We start from the raw sequence: 25388 nt of genomic DNA, 5'->3' as shown, positions 1-25388 counted from the left end.
TTTAAAAAAACAGAAACCATACACAAAAAAGAACCAAGGAAACTTGTACACTTATATGAAGATAATGAGTCCAGTTGCATAAACTTAGCCACTATGGTAAGACTGTTTTAGTCTGAGGGGGTAAGACTAAACCCGTTAAACTAACATTACCCGTTAGTCAAGGGGTAATGAGTCTTTTCATTTTTCAGATCCAAATTACATACATTTTTCATATTTATTTTTCATTTTTCAATATTCATACCCTCAAAATCACAGTTAGCCTGTTAGTTTACAGAATGTCAATCTTTGATACAACTGATTTTATTAAGAAAATAATATACAAAATAAAAATCACAAACAATACAAATGTGTCACAGACGAAAGTTTTATTGCATCACCTGTTTTGTCTGAGAAATAACATATGGTGTGGTTCAACCTCAAAGCACAAACACACACAAAAAAACACACATTTTCATTGGCTCCTCTGGTCATCATCAGCACAACATACCGGCTGTTATTTTATTGTACTGTATTATGTAGACATGTTGCAACAAAAACCTCCCCCTCCACCAGGGGGATTTCTCATCTGGTCCACATAATAAAGGTGATAGTCTCATCTAATCTCTGAGACATAATCAATTATCTTTCTGTCCCATATTATGATGCCCGTTTTGCAATAACAACAATGTGTTAGATAAGAGGATTAGGCAAATTCGAGCTTGTTTTGTGAAGGTCTTAGAATAACAAGGTGAACCATCAAAGGTTATTGTTATTGTATCTCTTTATGAACAAAACACTGAAATTGCTGGAGACGTTAAAGTCAATACTAAAAACATATTAGGTCATTATTGCTAATGTCCAGTTATGAAATTTTGATTAGTCATTAGGTCAATTTAAAGCAACAAAAGAAATTAAAGAAAGATGCACTGGTTAATTAGTCATAATAAGAACTATAATAGCTTACATAAAAAAAATAGGGTAAATTTTCATTTCATGCCGACTGTAAGAAAAACACTTTTAATAGTAAAAAAAAAAGAAAAAACAGTTTTCGATTTATAGGTAGGCTATAAACACAATCTGCAATTTATATTATTTCAAACAATTATGCTATTTTTTTTAAATAGTTTCCAAGCAAATCAAATCGAATAAAAAAAGATATATTTGTTCCAGATATTAATGTACCGTAAATAAAATAAATCTGAATGATCGGTCCATGTTCACTGTGCACCTAATCTGGCAACCTTTTTTTTCCCCTGATCTGGCAACTGTAGCAGCTTTCCCACAGCAACTGTGACGTCATTATTCTGACCAATCCCTTACTACCGCTCAAGTCTCGTTAAGAGCTCTCCTCTGTTATCGCGTGATCTTCGCTGAGGCCCACCGCTATTTATAACCATAAACAGTAAGTATTTTATCATCATTCTTCAGATTTTGCGAAAAAAAATCAAACAAACAACATGAATAAACAACAGTTAAATTTAATATAACTGGCTATTATTTTGTTTTCATGCGTGGTCATTTGCAAATGTTATTGTTAGAAAATAGCTGAACAAGCCCGTCTGCAAGTCTCATGCGCTGCTGTGGTTCATGCACTAGGAGCTTGTTTATTTTCATGCCTCGATAAACTATTTAATGCGAAATTTTATACCTTAATAGCGAGGGTTTAATATGTTTAAACCTGTCACGTGCATCAGTGTCACCATTCCAAATTCGTTCGTCGCGTAAGTTACTCTGTTGACTGGCCAGTGAGCCGGTGTCTGTCTAACAGAAACACCGCGAAAATATGAACGTGCACAGAGCAGTTCATTCATTTCCCTTCAAACACCTACATCACAACCTTAGACTACTTAAAAGCGAAAATAGGCTTCTTTTTTGATAACACGGACATCCAGAAACATTGTTCACTAAAAGTGAATCCACTTCTCTGATAATAGCATTTAAAAGTGCGTGCACATGCATTTTTATATTGGATGTGTGCAAAATGTTTTTTGTTGTTTTTACATGTCGTGTTTACCACAGTACATCCATGATGAGTTATTCAGAAAAGCCTGAGGATATTACAAAGGAGGAATGGATGGATAAACTGAATAATGTGCACATTCAGAGAGCAGATATGAACAGGCTCATCATGAACTATCTAGTAACAGGTATGTCAGTATTATTTTATAGTACAGTGTAGTGCTTGGTTCAAGTCAAATGCACATACGTGTAAATTCAAATGAATAAAACTTCCCCTCTGATCATGATTGTAATCCACAGAGGGATTTAAAGAGGCTGCAGAGAAGTTTCGTATGGAATCTGGGATTGAGCCGAATGTGGATCTAGACTCTCTGGATGAGAGGATAAAGATCAGGGAAATGGTTTTAAAAGGACAGATCCAGGAAGCCATTGCTCTCATTAACAGACTCCACCCGGAGCTCCTTGACACCAATCGATACCTCTACTTTCACCTTCAGGTAAACATCTGACCTTATATGAACAAGCTGGGAGGGAGCGAGATGTCTAAAGTTAAGATCACACCTGGTATTAGGATGTTTTAAATGTGTTTCCTGCTTGGATTTAGTCTAGATCAGGGGTAGGGAACGTTGATCCTGGACGGCCACTCTCCAGCAGAGTTTAACTCCAACCCTGAGAAAACAAAAGAAACCTAATTGCATCTTGAAGACCTTGATTAACTGGTTCAGGTGTGTTTGATTAGGGTTGGAGCTAAACTCTGCAGGATCAACGTTCCCCACCCCTGGTCTAGATGGTCCCTTCTTGTTTTGTCACGTTACATCACTTTTGTAAGAGGCCTGAATGCGGCACACAAATATGAATACAAAGCCATAAATGGTAACATAGGGTTATCATTTGTCTTCTTTTTAGATTTCCTGGCCTGGATTTCTAAATTGCCTAAAATATCTGGCTTTTGGCTTTGTTTTCATACTTGCTGAAGGGTATTACTGAAAAGTAGTTTGACCAATAGCGTTTAGACTTTGTACAAATAACTGATCAATTGTGGCATGCAAGAAGGTGGGATCTAGAGAGAACAGTCAAAACAATGCAAATATATATACAAATGTATGAAAAATGTAGAGAGAATGTAAATAGGAAAACCTCTAGGCAATTTAGAACATGTCTGGGACATACCTTAAAGCAGGGATAGGCAACCTGCAGGGCCGGTGTCCTGCAGAGTTTACCTCCCAAACTAAACCAAGCCTTACAGAGCATTTTAGAGAGCCATTGTAAACCATAACAGAATCCATTGGAATGTTGTGTTCTACAATGCACATGCAAATGTAGTAATGAAGGCCTCTTGTTCCACCCCAAATGACAAAAATTGAAAAGTACTGAAAAGAAAACCATCCTAATAGTAAAACTTGACCTGACCCTTACTGTGAAACTGTTGTTAACTTGTCTTGTAGCAGCAGCATCTGATTGAGCTCATCCGTCTGCGAGAGACTGAGGCAGCGCTGGAGTTTGCGCAGTCACAGCTGGCCGAACAGGGAGAGGAGAGCAGAGAATGCCTTACTGAGATGGAGCGAACCCTGGCACTGCTCGCCTTCGACAACCCTGAAGAATCGCCGTTTGGAGACCTGCTCAACATGATGCAGAGGCAGAAGGTATTTGTGTTTGTGTAGGACATAACCATCATAACGGGTTAGTAAGCTTTATTTCCATGACAGTTTATTCTCCTATTAATATACAGTATAGTAGGGGGCATTACTGTACCAGGTGTGAATTCTGGACTTGTTCCTCCCTCCTTAATGCTGGGTTCTGTCTCCCTATATAGGTGTGGAGTGAGGTGAACCAGGCTGTTCTAGACTATGAGAACAGGGAATCTACTCCAAAATTAGCAAAGCTGCTGAAGCTTTTACTGTGGGCTCAGAACGAACTGGACCAGAAAAAAGTGAAATACTCCAGAATGACAGACCTCAGCAAGGGCACCATTGAGGACCCCAAGTAGAGACTGTAATCCACATGGACACATTTGAATTTTTTTTTTGTCTTATTTATGAACAGTCAGTGACTGGATAGCAAATATAAATCTATATAATGTTTTTTTTTTTTTCTTGATGCCTCTATAAAAAGTAACTTAAGCAACAGTATATGATTTTGTTTCAAACAAAATTATACTGATTGAAAACTGTAAACCAAAATTTTTATTGTAATCTACCATTTACTATGCTGGTAGCCTATTTTCTGAAGAACATGGAATATTCTCTTATGGTACTGTTTTTGCTCATTTTCAGTCTGTCATATCATATGGGTTTAGTTATTTTATTTTTATTATTATTTTTTTTTCAACTGCTTCACTGGTTTCACATATACATACAGTAATATGACCTCATGCTTATATTAGGCTGTTTTTGAGGGAAATATTAGCTCCTGGATGGAAAGAGAAAGACTGATATAATATATGTTGATCATGGATACAACTTCATTTTTTATTTATGAGACGTTACAGATGTTGATAATGTCGAGTAAACAGTGTTGAGTTTTAGACCTTCATTACATAAGCCATTATAATTACAAAATAACATTGTCATTACAGACTTAAAGCCTTATGTTTGTGATTTTTGTCTTTCATCTTTGTTCACATTTTGTACTACTTGTTTGGGATAAAGTTGATTTCACAGTGAATTCCAGTAAATTTTTGTTTACTGGAGTTTTTCTGAATCAGATTTATTTTAAGGCAGATTCTCCAGATTCCTTAGAGATGACAGAGATTTACTACAGAATGATGTTGTATGATTACACGTACAGATAATAATCACCTTTAGTACTTAAAAATGAATGCAAATCAGAATGAGTTGCTCTTCAAGCATTTAATGTAGGTGTGGCAGCGGTCGTTTCCGCCTCCTTTTTGTTCCTGCGAGCTCTATAAATGCAGTAGCAGACTTTCCTGTTCGGCGCAGAACCGGCTCTCGTCCGGTTTTTACTCCGTAGACTCAATGGCTGCTGAGCAAGAATCGGACCGCTTCCAAACACCTGTGGACTCCGTGAAAACACCTTTCAGAAATGTGTGTGACACGTCCGGGCTAAAGATAACGCAAGTTAACGACAAGACAACAGTCTGGCCAAGGTATGATAGAAACAGTTTATTAAAGGAGATTCGAAACAATGCTTAATTTCATAGTGTATTTGTGGTCCGTTGCATCAACAATAGTTTCTGTTGTGAACGACACACTGGAGCGCGTTAATCATCCTCATATAGTCAGTGGACAGTGAAATTCACATCGCTTTCCTCCATCCACCTTTCTTTAGTTTCGCTTCCTGGCAATTGTTCCATGGAAATCGTATTTGTCTATTCGGTCCACTTTTTTTGGTGGATGAGTCCTAACCGTATGTGTGTGTGTGTGTGTGTAGTAAGAGAGGGAGGACCATCAAGGACTGAACAGACTTAAGCAGACGATTTGCACATTACACACTATACTTTACTTACTTTACTTTACTTTTGTCATTTAGCAGACGCTTTTGTCCAAAGCGACTTACAAATAAGAAAAAGTAACTAAAACTAAAAAGTTACAACTCTATAAATACTATCTACCCACATATTTAAGAAAATAAAGAAATTAAATAAAATTAACACATGCATATAACGACAACATTTCAATAATAAACATATCAATGAAAAAATTAAATAAAAAGCTAATACTATCCCTTGCCGGTGTCCCTGCCCGGTGGAGTCGCACGGTAGAGTCGATGGTCTTTACACTCTTTACTTTTTTACTTTTGTCATTTAGCAGACGCTTTTGTCCAAAGCGACTTACAAATAAGAAAAAGTAACTAAAACTAAAAAGTTACAACTCTATAAATACTATCTACCCACATATTTAAGAAAATAAAGAAATTAAATAAAATTAACACATGCATATAACAACAACATTTCAATAATAAACATATCAATGAAAAAATTAAATAAAAAGCTACTACTATCCCTTGCCGGTGTCCCTGCCCGGTGGAGTCACTATGTATTATGTATGTATTGTATGTGTATGTATACACACACTTTGCACTGGTAATATGTTACTGTTTCCTCTGTTACTGACAGTGTTTTCACTGTTTGCTGACTGTAATCAAATTCTGAGGTTATAGGATGGCTGTTTGAAAACACTTTGCTTAGATACCACGATCCATGATGAATGTGGCATTCAACAAACAGTTTCACTTCCTGGCAAACCTTGCAATAAAATGTCTACTTTGTCCAATCAATCAATCAATCAATCGGCCTGTACCATGGTACAGTAATACCAGTGCAATAAGATAATTAAATTTTGAGGTTACAGAATGGTTGTTTGAAAACACTGTTGAGATGCTATGATACATACATACAGGCTTTCAATGGACATTAAAAGCATAAAAAAACGAACTAAAAAAAAACTTTATTATTGCTAAGAGGAGGCTCTGAATGATCATTATGAAGACAAAGTTTACAAAAATTCAGAAGTAAGAATCAGTGTTCATTTTTGTTTATTAGGCTGGATGTTTTACAGTACAGTGGTGGCCAAGTCATTAGAACACTAATATTTTCACCATCTTAAAAATGGGTATAATGTAGTTATTTCTATCCTTTGCTGTAGTGTGTCAGGAGGAAATATTAGTTTACTATTTTGCCATCAGCTGTAATAATCCAGTGAGATTTTTGTTTGCACAAGGATTCTGAGACCGACACAAACTGAGAGACTAAATCCAGAAGAACTGTGGCAACGTCTCCAAGATGCTTCAAGAGACCTACCTGCAAAGCTACAGTACTGTTAAAAGTTTTAGGTAAAAATGCCGTAAAATCAGGATGCTGTCAAAAATAATGTCATCAACAGATTTTCTTTATCAATAAACTTCTATTAACTAAATTAAATCAACATTTGGTGTAACCATACTTTGCATTTAAAGCAGCTTTTGCCCTGGGTGCACTTGCGTGTAGTTTTTCAGGTAGCTTTGTAGGTAGGTTTCTTGAAGCATCTCGGAGATGTTGCCACAGTTCTTCTGGATTTAGTCTGTCTCAGTTTGTTTTGTTTCTTCATGTCATTCCAGACAGACTGGATGATGATGAGATCAGATCTCTGTGTGGAGCACTGGCTGTTTTCAGACAAAAAATCTCACTGGATTATTACAGCTAATGGCAAAATGGTAAACTGATATTTGCTACTGACACACTTCAGCAAAATATAGAAATAACTGACTTAAAACCATTTTTTAGCTGGTGAAAATATTAGTGTTCTAATCATTTTGGCCACCTATAGGTCTTTTGAAAGCTTACTGAAAAATTTGTATAAGTATCCTATGCCATCAGTTGTATATCTGCCTAATTTATTGAACATTTGTAACTTATTGATTGCAGAGTGAGGCACCTAAAATGTGCTGTGCTCTGGGTCACCACATTGATACACTGTTGTAATTATAATGTCCCACCTGCTGTAGGCCACTGGCCCGGACCTGGACCCTGATGCTTCTGTTAGTCACATGTCTTCTCTACTGGTCACGGATGGCCATGCCAATCTGTGCCGTCACCATGGCAAAAGAATTTGGATGGAGCAAGACCGAGACCGGCATTGTGCTGGGTGCTTTTTTCTGGGGTTACTGTTTTACTCAGGTACTTGGTGGCCATGCCAGTGATAGGTGAGTGTTTTGGTGAAGGGTACAGGTTGTAGATCAGTTATGGAAAGTAGAAGTTGATGATGATGATGATGAGTTTTTACAGGATAGGAGGAGAGAGAGTACTGCTGCTGTCCACCTCCTCCTGGGCTGTGATGACGGCTATCACTCCGCTTCTGGCCAACATTGGACTCCGACCTCTTATTACCATGACCGTGGCCAGGTTTCTATTGGGTGTAATGCAAGGTGAGAGCATTGTGAGAGACAGCTGGGGAGGAAATTGTAAGAAGAATGAGGGTAATTTACTGGGGGCATTGGCTGTAATTACTAGGGTGGGTCTAAGTTAGTTTAATGAGAATCAGCTCACCCTGACTAATTTCAGATCTTCATTTTGCACAACACACATTTTTTACATTTACTTGCCTCTTAAGCGCATTTTCACCACATGAGAACATTTCCACCTTTGGTGCATGATAATTATGACATAATAAATTGAGATTATGAAATACAGTATATGACAAAAGTATAAATTATAAATCAAAATGATGACAGAAATTCATAATTATGAGATTAAATAGTCAAAATATATATATATATATATATATATATATGTATAATATAATAATTTTGACTTTATATGTCATGAATACAAATTTTATATAAAAACATCAACATTGTATCTCAATAATGACTTGGTATGTATTAGAATTTTTGGTCAAAAGTATCACTTTATCATAATTTTGACTGGCATAATTTTGATTTCTGTGTCACCCATAAAAAATATAATTTATACTTCTCATCACATAATTATGACTTGGTATGTCACTATTTAGACTATCTCTTTATGTTTCATAATTATGACATTAATCTGATAATTTAGAATTTTGTCTCATAATTCTGAATTAGAATGTCATAAAATCAACTTTTTTTATCTCATATTTATGGCTTTAGTGTGTCATAATTTAGACTTTATCTCTTAATTATAGTATCTTATCATTGTGACTTAGTATTTTAGTACTTTGTCATACTGATAACTTTTTTGTTACCATTTTTTTTTCTTATGTGGCAGAAATGGGCTTCCATAGCCCCTTAAAGGTAAAAAGTAATTCTCAGTAGGACATGATTGTGAGTTTGTGTTATGCTCTCTTTGTTTTTAGGGGTTCACTACCCTTCTCTTGTCAGTATCTGTGCTCAGCGTGTGACGGAGGGAGAGAGAGGTTTATTGATGAGCACTCTGGCCTGTGGGTGCTACCTAGGGTAAGATATAATAATAGTTTTCCCAATCATTCTATTTGAATTCATATTTTTATTTATTTATTTGAAGTGTAAAATAAAACTGATTCACTCTTATATGTAAGCACCTCTTGAATTGTGTACCGTAATTTAGTGTTCCAAACTATGAATCTTCACTGGTTTCACGATTCAATTACGATTATCATGTCAACGATTCGATTAATTTAATATCATGATTCGTTGCATCCTCAGCTTTCAATATTACTGCACATGGCTACATTTTCATATCAATTTTAGATCAGATTTATTTTTTTTATTTATATTAGCAGGCTACTTTTTTAAATAATTACAAATCAATAATAAATCAAAAACAATTGTTAATAGGCTACATTCATACTACTGCACAGATTTCGACATATCAGATGTTTTGTCCTGTTCTGAAAACATAACTGACTGTTTTTTTTTTTTTAACAATGTGTTTATTGTTTTTGATTATGCAAGACAGGTAACAGAGAAACACATTTCCATTCCGTCGCAGTTGTTTCCCACCCCAACAATAGAACATCACTCTCTTCTCCCCTATAGAAATACACAAAATTCTCATACAAGAGACAATTTAAATGCAAAACAAATATTGCAAGGTACCCAAAAACCAAATATACATTACTGTACTTTACACATACATTTTCCAACAAAAAAACAAACAAAAAAAAACAAAAACAAACAGACACTATACATAGTTACACCTCCTGTAGTAAATGACCAATATTATTGTTGTTAATGTAGTAATTAAACGGCTTCCAAATTTCTTCATATACATCCATTTTGTTTTTAATAAAATATGTTATTTTTTCCATGGCCATACACTGTGCCATGGCATTAATCCAAGTTCCAATAAATGGTGGATCAGGCCTTTTCCAGCTAAGAGCTATCATTCTTTTAGCTTGTAATATAGCATAATCTATGAATTTGCGCTGCTGAAGATTTAGTTTAAGGTTCTTTGGATATAAATGTAGCAAAATCATTTTTGCATCTAGGGGAATATTCAAGGGTACAATTATCTTTGTAATATTAATCACTTCCACCCAAAAGTCTCTAATAATGTTGCATTCCCATACACAATGCACAAATGAACCTTGAGCCTCTCTGCATTTAAAGCATGTATCAGGAATATTTTTATTAAACCTATTTAGTTTGACAGGAGTTATGTAAGTCTGCATCAACCAGTTATATTGAAGTAGTTTTAAGCTAACGCTACCTAACTGTTTCTGAGAGTTTTTACAGACTTGTCTCCATTCATCCTCAGATATATCCTCATTCAATCCCATCTTCCATAATTCAAGTTTCGAGGTTGTTGATTCAGTAGACCCTGATACAAGCCAGTTGTAAAAAACTGATATTAAACCTTTATTATTGCATTTCTTAGTAATGAATTCCTCCAAAGAAGAAAGTACTGGCAAGTTTAATGATTGGTTCTGCATAGAAAGAACAAAACTCCTTATCTGTAAGTATTTAAAGAAATGTTTTCTTGGAATATTATACTTAGTAGATATCTGCTCAAATGACATCAACGTTCCCTCCTCAAAAAGATCACTAATTTTGCTTAATCCCTTTTCAACCCACAACCGGAATCCTGAGTCCTTCGTGCCTGGTTTGAATAATGTGTTGCCCCAAATGGGACTATACTGGGATAAAGAGTCAGCTATTTTCATGTACTCTCTAACTTCATACCATACTCCAATCATATTACAAACTATGGGGTGCGTGGTGACTGTTTTCAGTTGTTTAAACTTATCTGAATATATATACAAGTTTAAAGGCAACGCAAAACCACATGACTCCATATCCACCCAGGATGGTTTATTTCCAGAGGAAAAATAAAACATTATTGTTCTTAATTGTGCAGCTAAATAGTACCAGTACAGGTTGGGACATTTTAACCCTCCAGTGTCAAATGGAAGATAAAGAAGAGAGAGACGAACTCGAGGGCATTTCTTGTTCCAAATAAATTTCCTGAATAATGAGTTAATCTTTGAGAACACTCCAGATCTTTAGATGTTGATTCCATTATAGCATTATAATTTGTAGAAATTATATTTTCTAATTGGGGAACAATTTTGATACCCAAATATGTAAAGCTGGGTGATAATTTCAAGGTAAATAAATGTGATGTATTTGGACAGCTATCTTTATTAAGCAGCAATAACGATGACTTTGATGTGTTCACTTTATATCCCGATATATTTCCGAATTGATTGATCAGATCTAAAAGTGCTGGTATAGAGGCATTTAATTGTTTTAGGAATAACACTACATCATCAGCGAATAAAGCTATTTTATGTACCTTGCCACCCATTTTAATCCCTTGTATGTGGTTGTTAGCTCTTACGGCTATTGCTAGCGGTTCTATAGCCAAAATGAATAAAAGTGGGGACAATGGTGAGCCTTGAGGGCAACCTCTTGTAATATTAAATGGCTCAGAAATCATCTCATTGGTTAAAACTTCAGCCACAGGGTTGGAATGTAATAATTTGATCCAATGTAAAAAGGAGTTTCCAAATCCGAATTTTATGAGAACGTCAAAGAGATAAGCCCATTCGATCCTATCGAAAGCCTTCTCCGCATCAAGTGAGAGAAGAGCAGTATCCTTTTCCTCTTTTTGGCTATGCAAAATATTTAAAACACGTCTTACGTTATGAAATCCCTGTCTGTTCTTAATGAACCCGTTCTGATCATCACCCACAACGCCCGGGAGAACAGTCTCTAGCCTTTTTGCCAAGATTTTACATAATATTTTGGTATCTGTGTTTATCAGACTAATAGGTCACATATTTCCACACTTTGTATTCGGTTTTCCTGGTTTTGGTAAAAGAATGATCAAAGCCTCTCTCATAGAATTAGGAAGACAGACACTATTATAACATTCTATATACATATCATGGAGTGGCTTAACCATTTTATCACTGAAATATTTAAATAGGTCGATGGGCAGGCCATCAGGTCCTGCTGTTTTACCACCTTTTAATGTCTTTATAGCCTCCATAATTTCATCTGCTGTAATCTCACCATCTAATTCAATTTTAAGTTCCTCAGATATTTTAGGAATGTTGAGATTATCAAAAAAATAACTGACTGTTTACATCAGTTTCGTCTCAAAAAAGTTTTCTATAAGAATCGATATTTCATTCCACACTATTCATGATTTTGTCATTGAGATGTCTGTCTCTCTTAGGATGCTGCTGGTTGGAGGTGTAGGTTCTCTGATGCTGGACTGGTTTGGATGGAGGAGTGTGTTTTATGGAGCTGGTCTCCTTGCTATTTGCTGGACCTGTTGTGTATGGAAATGTCTTCTGCAAGGTACTTATATTGTGGTCCTTTACATGTTTAATTTAAATAGCATTGCTCTTCATATTTTGCACTCATTCTTGATTGAGTGCTATTTTATTCCTCTGAAGGTCAGAATTTGTATAATGAAGTCACAGTGAATCAGACACAATCAGTGTTAGCTTCAGTATTTGTGTTTGCCATAGCAACTGTGTGAAAAATCTTTTTTGCCAGTGATATTTTACAACACCTTGTTTTTAAAAATCTGACTCACCACCTTGCCAGCACTATTGAATAAGAGATTTCTGTACTGAGGTCCCTGCTATATCTTAATAATCTCACGTAGGTATTCAGAAATGTGTCAGTACAGAGTTTGTTTGGTTGTTTGTTACAGGTCCAGGTTTCTCGCTCAACTCACTGTGGATCAGCAGTAGTTCTGCGTCTGAATCCTCTAAAATCAATTGGCTGAATCTCCTTAGAGAACCTAGTGTCTGGTGAGGTTCAAAACATCAACATATCCCTCATTTCACTCTCTACTTTCACTCATTGTTTTATTGTTATGCTTTTTTCATTCCATAGTTTTGTGTCATTATCCCTTACTATGACTCATTTTTAGGACACTCATTCTCATTTAAAATGTTAATTAAAACGTCAGTCTTTTAAAAGATGTGAGAGTATTAATGCAGAAGGTTGCTCACTGCATGTCTATGTGTTTTAGGGCTATGATCATTGCTCATCTCTGCTTTAGTAGCACACATTACACACTCATGTCATGGCTACCAACATTCTTCAAAGACATGTTTCCTTATGCCAAGGTATGCCAGCTATTGCACATTAGTTGATTTCAATGGATGTTTCTCTTTTTATTAGTGTTTACACTCCCAGTGTACTTACCAAAAATGCTAATATGTAGTAGTGATAATATCTAACTATATTACTAAATGAAATGTTTAATCATAAGATGGTGTTTCAGTTTTTGTGCACTCAGGCTAGAGGAAGCACATGAGGATTTGATGTTTTTTTTTCCCCTACGACTGGTCGTTTGATGTTGTCATTTGTTAAAGCATTCTCTATTTTGTTTGATGACAGGATTGGGTGTTTAATGTGATCCCTTGGTTTGTGGCACTACCCACTTCACTGTTTGGAGGCTCTATCTCTGATCATCTCATTAGGCAAGGTGAACAAAACCAACACAATGTCATGGCAATTCAAAACTAAAGTGAATTGGTGGCTAATTTGTATGAATTTCTGCATCTCATTTGTATATGTTCATGCAATCTGCTTATTCCACACTGGCAATTAGGTTTAGGTGTGGACCTTCTTGCTTCCTTTTTAATTTTTCTAAAATAAATAAGTTTTCGTACAAATCAAATTGCGTACAAAATCGCCACATTGTAAAATATTAAAATTTTCTTTATTTCTTAACCTGGCAGTTACCCTGTAACCCTAATGTTTCTTTCAGTAATTAGTCACATTTATGTCTTTATATCAGGCTGTGGGACTGCGACTGTAAGGAAACTGATGCAGGTAACACAACATCAGCTAAATTACAGTAATTTCAGTACAGTAACGGTAAAATTACATTAACAATTCATAAATTGTATTATGTAATCTGTATTGTATTTTTGTGTGTCTGTTTGAAACATGCTTGTGTAGTTCCTTGCAATGGGAGTAGCCAGCGTGTTCATCTTCCTTCTCTGTAAGACAGACAGCTTTATCCATGCTGTGACGTGTGTGTCTCTGGCTGTTGGACTGTCCACATTTAATAACAGGTTAGAATGAACTGCCATATCCAAAACATGATCGTACAGCATTGATTAGCCTATTTACAGTCTATTAGATCTTTCATTCCCAAATATAAATAAGCCAATATTTAGCCAATCAACAGCTGATTGTATAGTGAAGAGGTAGTAAAACAGAGTAACCTGTGAGTGTATTTTCATGTGCAGTGGGGTGTCTGTGAATGTGCATGACCAGGCACCATCATGTGCAGGAGCCCTGTTTGGTGAGTCCACCTCTGCTTGTAAAAACAAAAAATCCAGGAATATTTTATTTTATCCAATATGTTTTAAGCATTGTTCTAAATATGCTGCAATCTTTCTCACAGGGATTATGAACACATGTTCAGCTTTTACTGGTGGGTTATAATTATTTTTCTGTAATGTAACCAATTACATGCATACAATGTAATGCCCTCATATACTTGTGGAAGGAGTATTGAAATATTTTATTTATTTAAAGTACCTTTTGATAGGTCAGTGTACACAATCTAAATTCTGTTTGACAATTAGAAAAATGTAAATGGTACAATTAATGTAATATTGAAGTCATATTTAATCTGAAAATGTTGACATAATGTTGTAATTACATAAGTTAAAACTATGCCAAACATAATTATATAAATTGACAAAAGAAGTATATGACACTAATTGGCTTTTTATTTCATAATTTTCTGTTATAATTTCAAATTGTGTCATAATTGTCAAAGTGGACTTTATATGACAATAATTATTGATCATAATTTAGATTTTGTATCTCATAATTATGACTTTGTATGCCATAATTTCAAAGTTTTGTCTCAATTATAAATTGTATCATAATTTTGACTGATTTAGTGTCATAATTTTAATTTTTACGCATAATTTAAACTAATCTGCAAAATATTTTGTTCACATTCAAGTCCTGTGCAGTTACATACATCTAATACCCTACCTCATTTCTACTGTTAATTGTAATACCTATTTTATTGCTCTTCTTCTTCTTTCCCCATATCTTATTGTCTTTGTACTATACTTCACAGGTTTGTTGTTGGTGTACATGTCTGGTTACATGATTGAGGTCACAGGCTCCTGGGTGAATGTGTTCTCAGTCCTGGCTGTGGTGAACATCATTGGTGTCACCGTATTCATAGCGCTGGGTGAAGCAAAACGAGTTGATCAGTCTCAGATTATCTCAACATCATGCTGAAAACAAATTATTCCTCTCAGAGATATTGGTGTTTCCTTATTTGTCATTTGTAACAAATGGATTGAAACTCCTCAACACTTGTGTTTTATATAATGTTTTAGAGAGTATATATTTAAATGTGTATTAAAATATTTAGCAGGGGTGGTTGAAAATGATACAATGAAACACATTTTATATTTTGTATAACAAATATTTATCTAAAATAAAACAGTAGGACAATTGTCATTCCACTAATATGATTATAATAATTAAACTGTCTCAGTCTTAAGTGTTTCTTGTCCTTTCACTCACCAGAAGGCGGAGACAGAACAAATCAGAGCCGCATATGATTCCATGAAAAATCACAAATCAATGAAACATTACGGGTCATTACATACACTACCAAAATTGGTTGTTTAGCGCTCTTTGAAAACACATGGCATTAGGTAAAATAAGGGTTACTGTTTTGTTTTCTGAGCCATATCCTCTCGATGACAGTGTAAGACCCCCTTCATCCAGTGAAACGGGCCTAGTTCTACAGGGGGTGCTGCGCACGTCGTGGTGATGTCAGGGGTGGGCGGAGCCGAGCGAGATCTGCTGCATCTAGTACACTTACGTGATCGCGCGGTTCCCGGGGATGCAACCACAAATTTAACATCGTTTTCTTTTACGCACAGAAATTAATCACGACGCCGGGGCCGACGAAACGGTAAGCGGTGCATGCGTTGAAACCACGTTACACCTAAAGAAAAAAAACACATTTTGCCTGCTCTCTTGATTTATAAGTGGGCTTGTGTGAATTGGTTTTATGTGGTGTAACGTTAAAGGGAGCGCGAGCTAACAGGCCAGAGAATATGGATGCTGGAGAGCAAAGCACCGGGGCCCTTTCTGGTGATGCAGAAGCGAAGCGTGTCAAAGATTAACCGTAAATCCGTTCCGTTTGGTGAAGTAATCTATCAACACCGATAGATCGCAATCAGCATTTTGTTGAACAGAAAAAAACGATCTGCCGTTTGTTGCGCAGATTCACATCAGCAAATCGAGTGAATGAATCATATGTGTATTTTTTCTTGTTAACAATAACTCTTGTTGAATAGAGATGCTTTGATGCGGACACATATAACTTAGTGCGACATTTATAAAAACGAGCGCTCTTTCATGCGCAGTTGCGTGTCGATCTGTATCGTTAACGGTGGGGATGGGAATCGTGCGGAATTGGAATCCGATTCCGGTTCTGTTGCCAAGTTATAAAACAATTTAAGATTTCTATACAACAGATAGGCTTATAATTAAATGAGGCGCGTTTACACATTTTCAATTACATTTAACTACACATACTTTTAGAGGCAGAATGCAGTGGAATGATTTATCCTAATATTTTTTTTTTTATTGGTAACATATACAATTTATTTATTTATATTACTTAACTAAACGTTTCCATTTGAACAGCCAGTTATTCAGATGTAAGTTTCAGTCTTTCGTTTGGGGATCACACTATACTGGTCTCGCTATAAAAAAATAATAAAAGAACCGACTCGTCATTCGTCCAGGTTGAGTCAGTATATCGGTTCTTTTAAAGAATCCCTAACAATGCGCGTTAAATAACCGCTAATGAAACTCTACCTATAATTCCTACTTTGTTTATTGGCTTAGTCACTAAATCTTGTGAGCTGTCAACCCATACATCATGTTGGGGATCATGGGTGGGTCTGTTTGAAAGTTTCATGTGAGGCTGAATGCAGCCAGGCCATTTCTGCAGCTCCTGAATCCTCATGATGCTTCTGGAAAATGTACTACCATAACACATAACATTTGTAATACTAAGGATTTTAATCATCATTTTATTCTATGGATGGATGATTATCATTTACATCTACATTAAACACTACTTACAGTGAACAGCTTATGAATTTTAAGACGCATTAGCTATAGAACACATCAAAGTTCACAACAGAATTTGGTGTTTAGGGGTCTATTATCAACGATGCACCAAAGCTATTAGATTTTTTCTAACTAATCTGACACACACATACAAGTGCCCAAATATCTTCTTTTAAGGAGTCTCACACTCTTCCTCTGGAGCCCTGAATGCTTGCCTGAATTATTAGTGTCTGGCAGTGCTGAGTAAACGTCTCCGGTTACTATCGTAACCTCTGTTCCCTGAGAGACGGGAACGAGACATGGCGTAAACGCCTTGGGGACTCCCTTCCTTCCTAACCTACCTGAAATCTTATTGCACAACGCCAGTGAAGTTGCAACTCTCACTGGCCAATGCCAGCCAAGACGGCTAATAGGGGCGGGGCGAGGATACTGATTGTAGCCGCTATTGCTGGAGGAGGAGAAAAAGAGACTCGTGTCACAGACTTTATTGCATTCTGAACATACACAACACAAACATTCTCGTAGTCGACTGTAACCGCCAAGGGGACTTCGTGAGAAAATGTTGGGCGCTCCGCGGCGGGCCCGCCGCTCGGTGCTCTCCTCCTCTGTATCTCCCCGTCAGGAACGAGGGTTCTACTCCGAAGGAGCATTTCCCCTGTCGGGACGGCCGCCCTTCTTGAAGCCATAATGGCCCTTTTCTCTTGGCGCCCTCTGCCATGGAGTTTTAGCGCGAACAGCAAGCTCTGGGTTTGGCGCCGATGAAACGGAAGCAGAGGGGGGCTGCTTCGACGGCCGGTTGGAAGCAAATGAGGATCTACTCCGTGCTGGAGGCTGGCCCGGCGCGGTAGGAAGTGACTCACCCTCAAGCGTTTCTGTGCCTCTGAGTAGCGCTCCGCGATAGCCTCCACCGAGAGAGGCAAGGTGAGATACAGGAGCAAGGTGAGATACAGGAGCGTTGACAGTGCCCTCCTGTCCGCGTCCTTAAGCTCAGTGAGTGTCAGGCACAGATGTTGGTGGAGCACCACCATGTAGCCCATGCTCCGGCCGATCGCCTGGGCCGTCTTCTTTGTAGCTTTAAGTGCAAAATCCGTTGCCGCGCAAAGATCTTTAAATGCCTCGGGATCCGCCCCACCCTCGTCCAGGGATTTCAGGAGCTGTGCCTGAAAAACTTGGAGTACTGCCATTGTGTGGAGCGCCGAGACCGCTTCCCCCGAGGCGGCATACGCTTTGTCCGCGACATGTGCGGTCAAACGGCAGGGTCTTGATGGCAGCGTAGCACCCGCCTTCAGGGAGGCAGAGGAGGGGCAGATGTGCGCGGCAATGGATTCCTCGACGGGCGGAATGCGCGTATATCCTCGGCCTTCCGCTCCGTCGACTTGGGTGAAAATCTCCGACCCGCCAGCGTGGGTGCGAGCCGATTGGGGCGTAGGCCACGCCTTGGCGACCTCGTCGTGCAGGTCGGGGAGGAAAGGGGCTCACTTCCTCGGCGTGGCAACTCGGCGGCCCGAGTGAAGGAACCACGAATCCAGCTTGCTCTTAGTCGGTTCGTCAGTGGACTCCCACTCTAGGCCGAGATCGTTCATGGCCTTGGTGAGAATCCTAACAAGCTCATCCTGGAACGCGGTGTATCCCTCCACTTCAGAGCGCTCCTCTGGAGTGTGGGCCCAGTCCTTCTCGGATGTCGTTAGGGACAGCGCCTCGTCAAGATCGTCGTCGTCCCCCTCCGGAGGAGCGTCTCGCTGCAGCCCACAAGATCCAGTGGGCGCGGTTGGATCCAGATCCAACTCCTCCCACCTTACATTTACCTAAACCTACCCATCTCCACCCCTTGATCCCTAAACCCACCCCATCTCCACCCCCTAGATGTGGATCCAACCACGCCCCCTGGATCTTGTGGACTGCAGCGAGCCCTACTTGCCACTCCGCACAGAATGAGATAATCTCCGAAGCACAGCGGGGGGGGGTCAGTGAATCGCACCTTTCTGCACGGTCGCCCCACCAGCGGCTCATTGGCAGTGGTGGGACATTGCGATGCTTCTCCAGGCCCTAAGCACCCGCACTGAGAACTCGCAGTGCGGGCAGCCCGACCCGTTGAGTGCTGCCTCCGCATGGGCGAGACCCAGGCACAGGATACAGAACTCGTGAGTGTCTGGGGCCTCGATGGGTCCCGAACACAGCGTGCAAACGTTGAACATGCTGGAACGCCGAGAGGGAAATCCATCTTCTTGCGTCTTCTCCACAACTGTCTTCAGCAGGATGTGTGAAAGAGGAAGATTCTGAATTTATGCTGCCAAAACAGCGCATTATATAGCGGCCGTCTTGGCTGGCATTGGCCAGTGAGAGTTGCAACTTCACTGGCATTGTGAAATAAGATTTCAGGTAGGTTAGGAAGGAAGGGAGTCCCCAAGGCATTTATGCTATGTCGAGAGACCGCTCTCGAGAGGGAACTATTGGAGGTACTACAGTCAGCTGAGTAAAGCTTACTGTGGTGTACAAGATTGATTTGACATAAACCCAGGCCTCTCCAGACATGATTAGACAAGCAAGCACATGGAGGGACAGATTAACACTTTTCTTTATTGTTCTACTGATATGAAACTGTGTCAGTCTTTGTGTTTCATGTCCTTCGGTAGCCTACACCATAATAAGGCTCAGATCTAGATGCTACACCTGACCATATGGATTTGATTGATTCACAAGGCGACACTTGTAATAATCCGTCTTCACCCTGCTAGGTTCTGAATATAACATTTGCTGGAAACTGAACCCCGTGGTATCGATTTCTCTTTCTGTTGATCAACACGAAAGAATTAGCTGACCGAATTAGCTGAAAATGTGAGTCAGCTGATGAATCATCAGTAATGCTTATGATCACTAGGGAGTGCTAGTTATGTCATCACTACATTAGTAAAGGATTTGTTCAGCGTCACTCTATTAGTGTACAGTTAGGCAGGTTGTCATTAGAAACATCTTTTTGATACTGTACTTGTCAATAGCCTGAACATTATGCTATGACATGAAGCAGCATGATATTTATTGTTGTTTGGGCCCTTTATGCTGTCTTTAAAAGATCCAGCTGATCTGTTTAGTCTCTAAGTTGATGTATTGATCTGAAATCCATTTAAACTACTAATTATCTTGAGTGGTTTTAGTGTTTAAACCCCAAACTATGATCAGGAGAATATCAGACATGTTCTCTCTGCATGTCTGCTGTTCATCTGATAATGCGTTTTCTCTGTCCTCTTGGGTTTAGAGGCAAATTTATAATCAGGACATATTTAGCAACTCCAAGGGTTCATAAACAGTTGATGATGAGAGCAGACATCTGAATGAGATTTTGTTGGTTAGATTTAATCAGAACAGCAAAGTACTTGGGGTTTGGAAAAGATGTCTGCTCAAATCTGTGAAATTTAGTTCTGTGTTATGTTTACTTAAATGTTTTATGAAATAAAGCCTCACATCAGTTTGAGAATATTCCAACTTTATACAAAATGGTAAATAAAATTAATTAAAAAGAACTTAAGTAAATTTATTGTGACTAAAAATGAAAGCCTGATGAAACGAGAAAGTGCAAGAATAGATCAATAGATGACCTATGAATAATGAGGATTCATGATTATTTTGGATTTATAGTGATGATGGTAAGGTCATTTGTCATTAGGCCTCATATGGAAATATTGCATTATGATGTTCCCAGATGTTCAAATTAAATGCTTCAATATTCATGCTTTGTAATTTTATAAGAGATTTGTAATATTAGCATCATGCAGCATATTGTGTGTTTGTGTGTTTTCAGATTGTTGACGACCTGATTTGCCATGGCTGAGCAGCAGAGGCAGCGCAGTCTCTCCACCTCTGGAGAATCACTCTATCATGTGCTGGGTGTCGACAAACTGGCCACTGTCGATGACATCAAGAAGTCATACCGGTGAGTCTGAGAAGCTCAGTCGTTTCTTCAGCGTCCCTGTACAGCGTTCTGCTCTGCTTCATTTACTGGCTGGAGTTTTCATCAGATGTTTATAGGCTAAATGCAGCACACAGCAATGTGGAAGCCTGCAGCTCAATAAAACTAAGTGCATTCGGGGACCGTTTGCCATGCACAGTTTTAACCACACAAAAGTAATAGATCTCATTATGAAGTGTTTTTTAAAGAGATATCACAGTGTGAAATTTTCATGGTACAATAGCCTAGAAATATCACAGCATTATTATAATTGTATTATGCATTAATGATATTTCATGATTCTCAATACCATTTTTCATACCAAAAAAAGATGCTAAACACATTTTACTGTATAATATAAATGTGATATTAATGAAAATACTGACTAATTAATCGAATGTAATTATATTATTTTTTTTTAAGTCAGTTTATATTTAAACATTTTATTTGTCTAATTTATTATAAAAACAAAATAATTATTTTTGGCTGTGCCCTTATCAGATATATTGATACAAATAAAAAAACAATTGAATATTTTTGTTTCAGTGTTACACCAACTTAATAATTTGTTTCCGGTTAGTTTAGAATTGATATTAAAATTAACCAATACAATACAATCTGTTCCCCTTTATTTTATTTTTTTATTAATTATTATTTATTTTGCAACAGTCTATCAGACAACAGTTTTTTGCATTATGTCCAAATGCCTAAGTCTGAATGCATTTAATGTAGTTTATGTGCCCTTTTTTAAATGATCTTTTAAAGGAAATTGGCATTGAAATTTCATCCTGACAAGAATCCTGACAACCCTGAGGCAGCTGATAAGTTTAAAGAGATAAACAATGCCCATGCCATCCTTAACGACCCGACAAAGAGAAACATCTATGATAAGTATGGCTCTCTGGGACTTTATGTGGCTGAACAGTTTGGAGAAGAGAACGTCAACACTTACTTTGTCCTATCCAGCTGGTGGGCCAAGGTAAGACTCTTGAGTTTTTCTTGCTGTATTTTATGTAAGGTTTAAAATAATTTGGTCCTGTATTGGCAAAGCTGAATTTTCAGCAGTCATTTCTCCAGTCTTCAGTGTCACACAGTACTTGAGAAATCATTCTAATATACTGATTTGATGCTCAGGAAACATTTGACAGTAATTTCAAATGTTTTTTTCACTCTAATTTGTTGTGTTGCTCTCTGTCTCCCCCTACAGGCTCTGTTTATTTTCTGTGGCCTGGCGACAGGCTGCTACTTCTGCTGTTGCCTGTGCTGTTGTTGTAACTGCTGCTGTGGGAAGTGTAAACCACGGCCACCCGAGGGACAGGAACAGGAATTCTATGTTTCACCTGAAGACTTAGAGGCCCAACTGCAGTCCGATGAGAGAGGTTAGATGTGTGCTATATCATATGCCCATAACATGCCACCTTCAAACAGCTACTCTTACTATCCCCCAGATTCTTTATGTTTAAAACATTATGTCCTGTTGAAATCTTTCTGCAGAGGCAGGTGGAGGTGAGCCCATCGTGATGCAGCCCTCGTCTGCCACAGAAACCACCCAGCTAACGTCTGACGGTTACCATACTACTTACCACACTGACACCGGCTTCAATTAAATGCCCCACTCTCTTCACCCTCACCCCGTGGATTGTCTCTCACCACTCTGCGCCATCTCTCCGAGAGAAAAAAAATTAATGGAAAGAATCCTTCAACTACAACTAAAAAAAGCCTGTTTTTGAGAGGAGGAAATCCAGCGATGGAGCTGAATTCTTTAGCGTATCCTGTCCCTGAATCACACACCACTTCCATCACCCACACAAGAGTGGCTCACATCCGCCTCACCGTACCGTAGCTTAAAAAACGAGCTTAAGAAAAAAGATAAAAAAAGATCCTGTCGTTTACCCTGATCTCTTTGTTGCCTTTGACCTCCGATCTTGCCTTCCACTCGTTCCCTCACTCCTCCAGCCAGATTTGCTCGTCGTCCCGTGGCATGCACTGTTCCTTGACTACGTTTAATGAATTTTTCGCAGTTTTTGCTATATTTATTGACATGAAATGTTTGTTCCCATTTATAAGTACTTGAGTGTGGTTTAAAGTTGACTCCGTGAACTTGCCATAGGTGTTCGAAGACTAGTGCGACTGCGCTGAGAAACAGCAGGAATATATTTCATTTTTAAAATCTTAAATATTCAGTTTGCATACCTTGCCAATCTTCCTGGTTTACCGTAATTTGAATCTTACGTGTCCCTGTAGGCAATTTTATCTGCTTTGTGTCACTTAATTGAGTTTCAGTTTTAAAAAATTCACAGCAGGATTCAACATTAATTTGATTCTTTGGATTGCTTCGCTTTGTTTATTCATACATATTATTTTTTTTGTTTCAATACAGCTTTTTTTTCTGAGAGAGAGATACAAATGATGCAATTGATAATATGCCATTTCTTTTTAGTATTTTGCTCATTTACATCTGGGTGTTGGTGTTTCTGTCTTATTCTGAGAACTATTTGCAACAAGCTGAGCCAAACTTAGGACTCTTCTCTATATATGGAATGGATTTAACGGTCAACTCTGTGTAGTGTGTAGGTTGTTCGTTGATGTGCGATAACATGTTTGGGCTCTCAGCTTTGGTCTTAGTGCTATTCTCAGTTTGGCCCACTTGTGTCTCTTTTCTCTCGTCAAAAGGGAATCGTGAACACAATCTGACATAAACTCCTATAGTGTCATATCACAGTGAGTGTGTACGTAAGGTGGAAACTATAACAGATGAGACATTTTTTATATAGATATACAATCTACACACATCACGTGTATGTACAGTATATGTATATTTTGGTCATTTTTATATTTTAGTTGTTGCCGCATATAGTTAAGATATAACTCTTCTTTGTGTCTGTGGTTATGGCCGCCTTGTGGTCACTTGAGACTCCCTATGCCAAGATATATTGTCTATTGTGAGATATGCTTGTATTTTGAATACATTAATTCCTGAGTGGTAGGCATTTATGATGTTTGTTTATGAGATTTATTTATTGGAGTGGCAAATTTATTTTAACACTACAAGCATCTGGATACATGTTCAAAGTCTAATCTCTCAAAACCTGAAAGGACAATAATGTAAATTTATTTTGTCTGGATTAAAAAATAAATAAATTAACATTTAATTTGCTCATTTAATTGATCAGCATTTAAGTAACATAACTTTTTAATTACATTAGTGGTCATGGGTTTGTTCTCTGTAATAATAGTACTTCTTAATAGTAATGAAAATAATGCATACAATCTTAATTGTCCTAAAAACTGGCTTTTTCACAGTGCGAGACTGTGTGAGATTTTTTTTTTTGAGCAGCTATGGTTTAATGCTGCAACACTAGCATTTATTTGAAAGATTCTCCTCTGAGCTGCGGCATTATCCCTGAAAAGATTCAACTAAACCATTAAACTATTTTTGTTTCATATAGCCTAGTTAAGTGATATGATCCTTAAACTTCATTGTGTTGCTCTTGATTATGTTTACACGTTTTTTTCAGTGACATTGTGAAAAAGACGGTGTGTGTGGTGATTTCACCAACAGCTAAAAGGGTCTGAGTCACCTCACATAAGGTCAGTTCCCTCTTTAAGTATAAATGAAAGTGCTTTAATAACCTTCCTATACCAAACCTGATTTTCTGAATCTGCAATTACAAACACTAAAATGACCATCAATGCCATATTAACTCTTTTGCTTTTTACTCACTGTCTGTTTACGTGGGCAGGTCTGAATTTTGTTTGTCATGTGTCTGTTCTTATTTTCCATGTCAGCTCTAACTGGAGCTGAATACAAATGTCACCAGCCATTCACTTTTCTAGTTACCCTTCAAAGGCCAATGATTTTTCATTGAATTGTTTACATTTCATTATGGAGTACAATGGTATCTTCAGTCACTATCTGCTCTCTTTCTCCTCTCTCTCTCTTACTCTCTTTCTCATTTCCTTGTTCCAATGCTCTAGATGGTTTTTAATGGTTGTTAGCCTCTGTGGTCTTTTTTCTGTGCATTATCTGTATCAGAACTACACTCGTATAAAGAGTATGGCTTAGTCATTAAAATGTTGGATTTTACGTTGAATGAACCTTGCTTAATGGAGAATAAATAAAATATACTGGAGAAAAATGGTCAGGAAATTGTTGCATATTATGTCTTCAGAAAGAAGAGAAATTGTTTAGAGTAACTATAGTGAAATGGTAATTTTATGATTTTTAAATTTTATTTATGGTCTTATTTGGTCATGTTTAAAATGAACTGTCCTTGTTTCAAATGGTATGTTACATGAATTTGACTCTGAAACTATGCTACTCATAGTTCTATAGTGAAGGTCTCTTGTAAATACACTGAATTATTAAAAAGAATAATACTAGACCTTTATGTTGTAGCATGGTTATTGTATGACTAAAATAAAAATAAAAAACATTTATTTGCTGGTGTAAAATAAATGTTTATGAACATGGTTGAGTGTAGTCTTCTTAAAATAAAAAGATAAC

At 37.6% G+C, this 25388-nt stretch overlaps 3 protein-coding genes across 3 annotated transcripts; all 3 read left to right on the top strand.

Annotated features, from left to right (window-relative positions):
- Positions 1 to 1357: 1357 nt before the first annotated feature.
- On the top strand, positions 1358 to 4650 carry LOC306849645 (glucose-induced degradation protein 8-A homolog). Its single transcript, XM_079384823.1, has 5 exons — positions 1358 to 1381; positions 1999 to 2126; positions 2239 to 2435; positions 3384 to 3581; positions 3752 to 4650. Exons 2-5 carry the CDS (start codon positions 2006 to 2008, stop codon positions 3923 to 3925), a joined length of 690 nt encoding a protein of 229 aa, XP_079240949.1. The 5' UTR covers positions 1358 to 1381; positions 1999 to 2005; the 3' UTR covers positions 3926 to 4650.
- A 183-nt stretch (positions 4651 to 4833) lies between these two features.
- Positions 4834 to 15344, top strand: LOC306849644 (voltage-gated purine nucleotide uniporter SLC17A9-like). The gene is made up of 13 exons (XM_079384822.1): positions 4834 to 5044; positions 7381 to 7578; positions 7661 to 7800; positions 8712 to 8811; positions 12020 to 12144; positions 12506 to 12605; positions 12830 to 12926; positions 13201 to 13288; positions 13604 to 13638; positions 13768 to 13883; positions 14061 to 14116; positions 14219 to 14248; positions 14912 to 15344. The coding sequence occupies exons 1-13, from the start codon at positions 4914 to 4916 to the stop codon at positions 15076 to 15078; spliced, it is 1383 nt and encodes a 460-aa protein (XP_079240948.1). The 5' UTR covers positions 4834 to 4913; the 3' UTR covers positions 15079 to 15344.
- Positions 15345 to 15588: 244 nt separating this feature from the next.
- Positions 15589 to 25354, top strand: LOC306849647 (dnaJ homolog subfamily C member 5-like). The gene is made up of 5 exons (XM_079384830.1): positions 15589 to 15766; positions 20735 to 20866; positions 21647 to 21860; positions 22089 to 22260; positions 22376 to 25354. The coding sequence occupies exons 2-5, from the start codon at positions 20757 to 20759 to the stop codon at positions 22486 to 22488; spliced, it is 609 nt and encodes a 202-aa protein (XP_079240956.1). The 5' UTR covers positions 15589 to 15766; positions 20735 to 20756; the 3' UTR covers positions 22489 to 25354.
- Positions 25355 to 25388: the final 34 nt, after the last annotated feature.

The sequence above is a fragment of the Barbus barbus genome, assembly GCF_936440315.1.
Source record: "Barbus barbus genome assembly, chromosome: 29".
NCBI lineage: Eukaryota > Metazoa > Chordata > Actinopteri > Cypriniformes > Cyprinidae > Barbus > Barbus barbus.
Note: the sequence above shows the minus strand (reverse complement) of the source record. Positions and strands in the feature narration are given on the sequence as shown.

Coding starts and splice junctions, on each gene's coding strand:
- LOC306849645 (XM_079384823.1), top strand. CDS start 2,006: ATGATGAGTTATTCAGAAAAGCCTGAGGATATTACAAAGGAGGAATGG. Junction 2,436..3,383: donor ACCTCTACTTTCACCTTCAG/GTAAACATCTGA, acceptor CTTGTCTTGTAG/CAGCAGCATCTGATTGAGCT. Junction 3,582..3,751: donor ACATGATGCAGAGGCAGAAG/GTATTTGTGTTT, acceptor CTCCCTATATAG/GTGTGGAGTGAGGTGAACCA.
- LOC306849644 (XM_079384822.1), top strand. CDS start 4,914: ATGGCTGCTGAGCAAGAATCGGACCGCTTCCAAACACCTGTGGACTCC. Junction 13,289..13,603: donor TGATCATCTCATTAGGCAAG/GTGAACAAAACC, acceptor TCTTTATATCAG/GCTGTGGGACTGCGACTGTA. Junction 13,639..13,767: donor CTGTAAGGAAACTGATGCAG/GTAACACAACAT, acceptor ATGCTTGTGTAG/TTCCTTGCAATGGGAGTAGC.
- LOC306849647 (XM_079384830.1), top strand. CDS start 20,757: ATGGCTGAGCAGCAGAGGCAGCGCAGTCTCTCCACCTCTGGAGAATCA. Junction 21,861..22,088: donor TATCCAGCTGGTGGGCCAAG/GTAAGACTCTTG, acceptor CTCCCCCTACAG/GCTCTGTTTATTTTCTGTGG. Junction 22,261..22,375: donor ACTGCAGTCCGATGAGAGAG/GTTAGATGTGTG, acceptor ATCTTTCTGCAG/AGGCAGGTGGAGGTGAGCCC.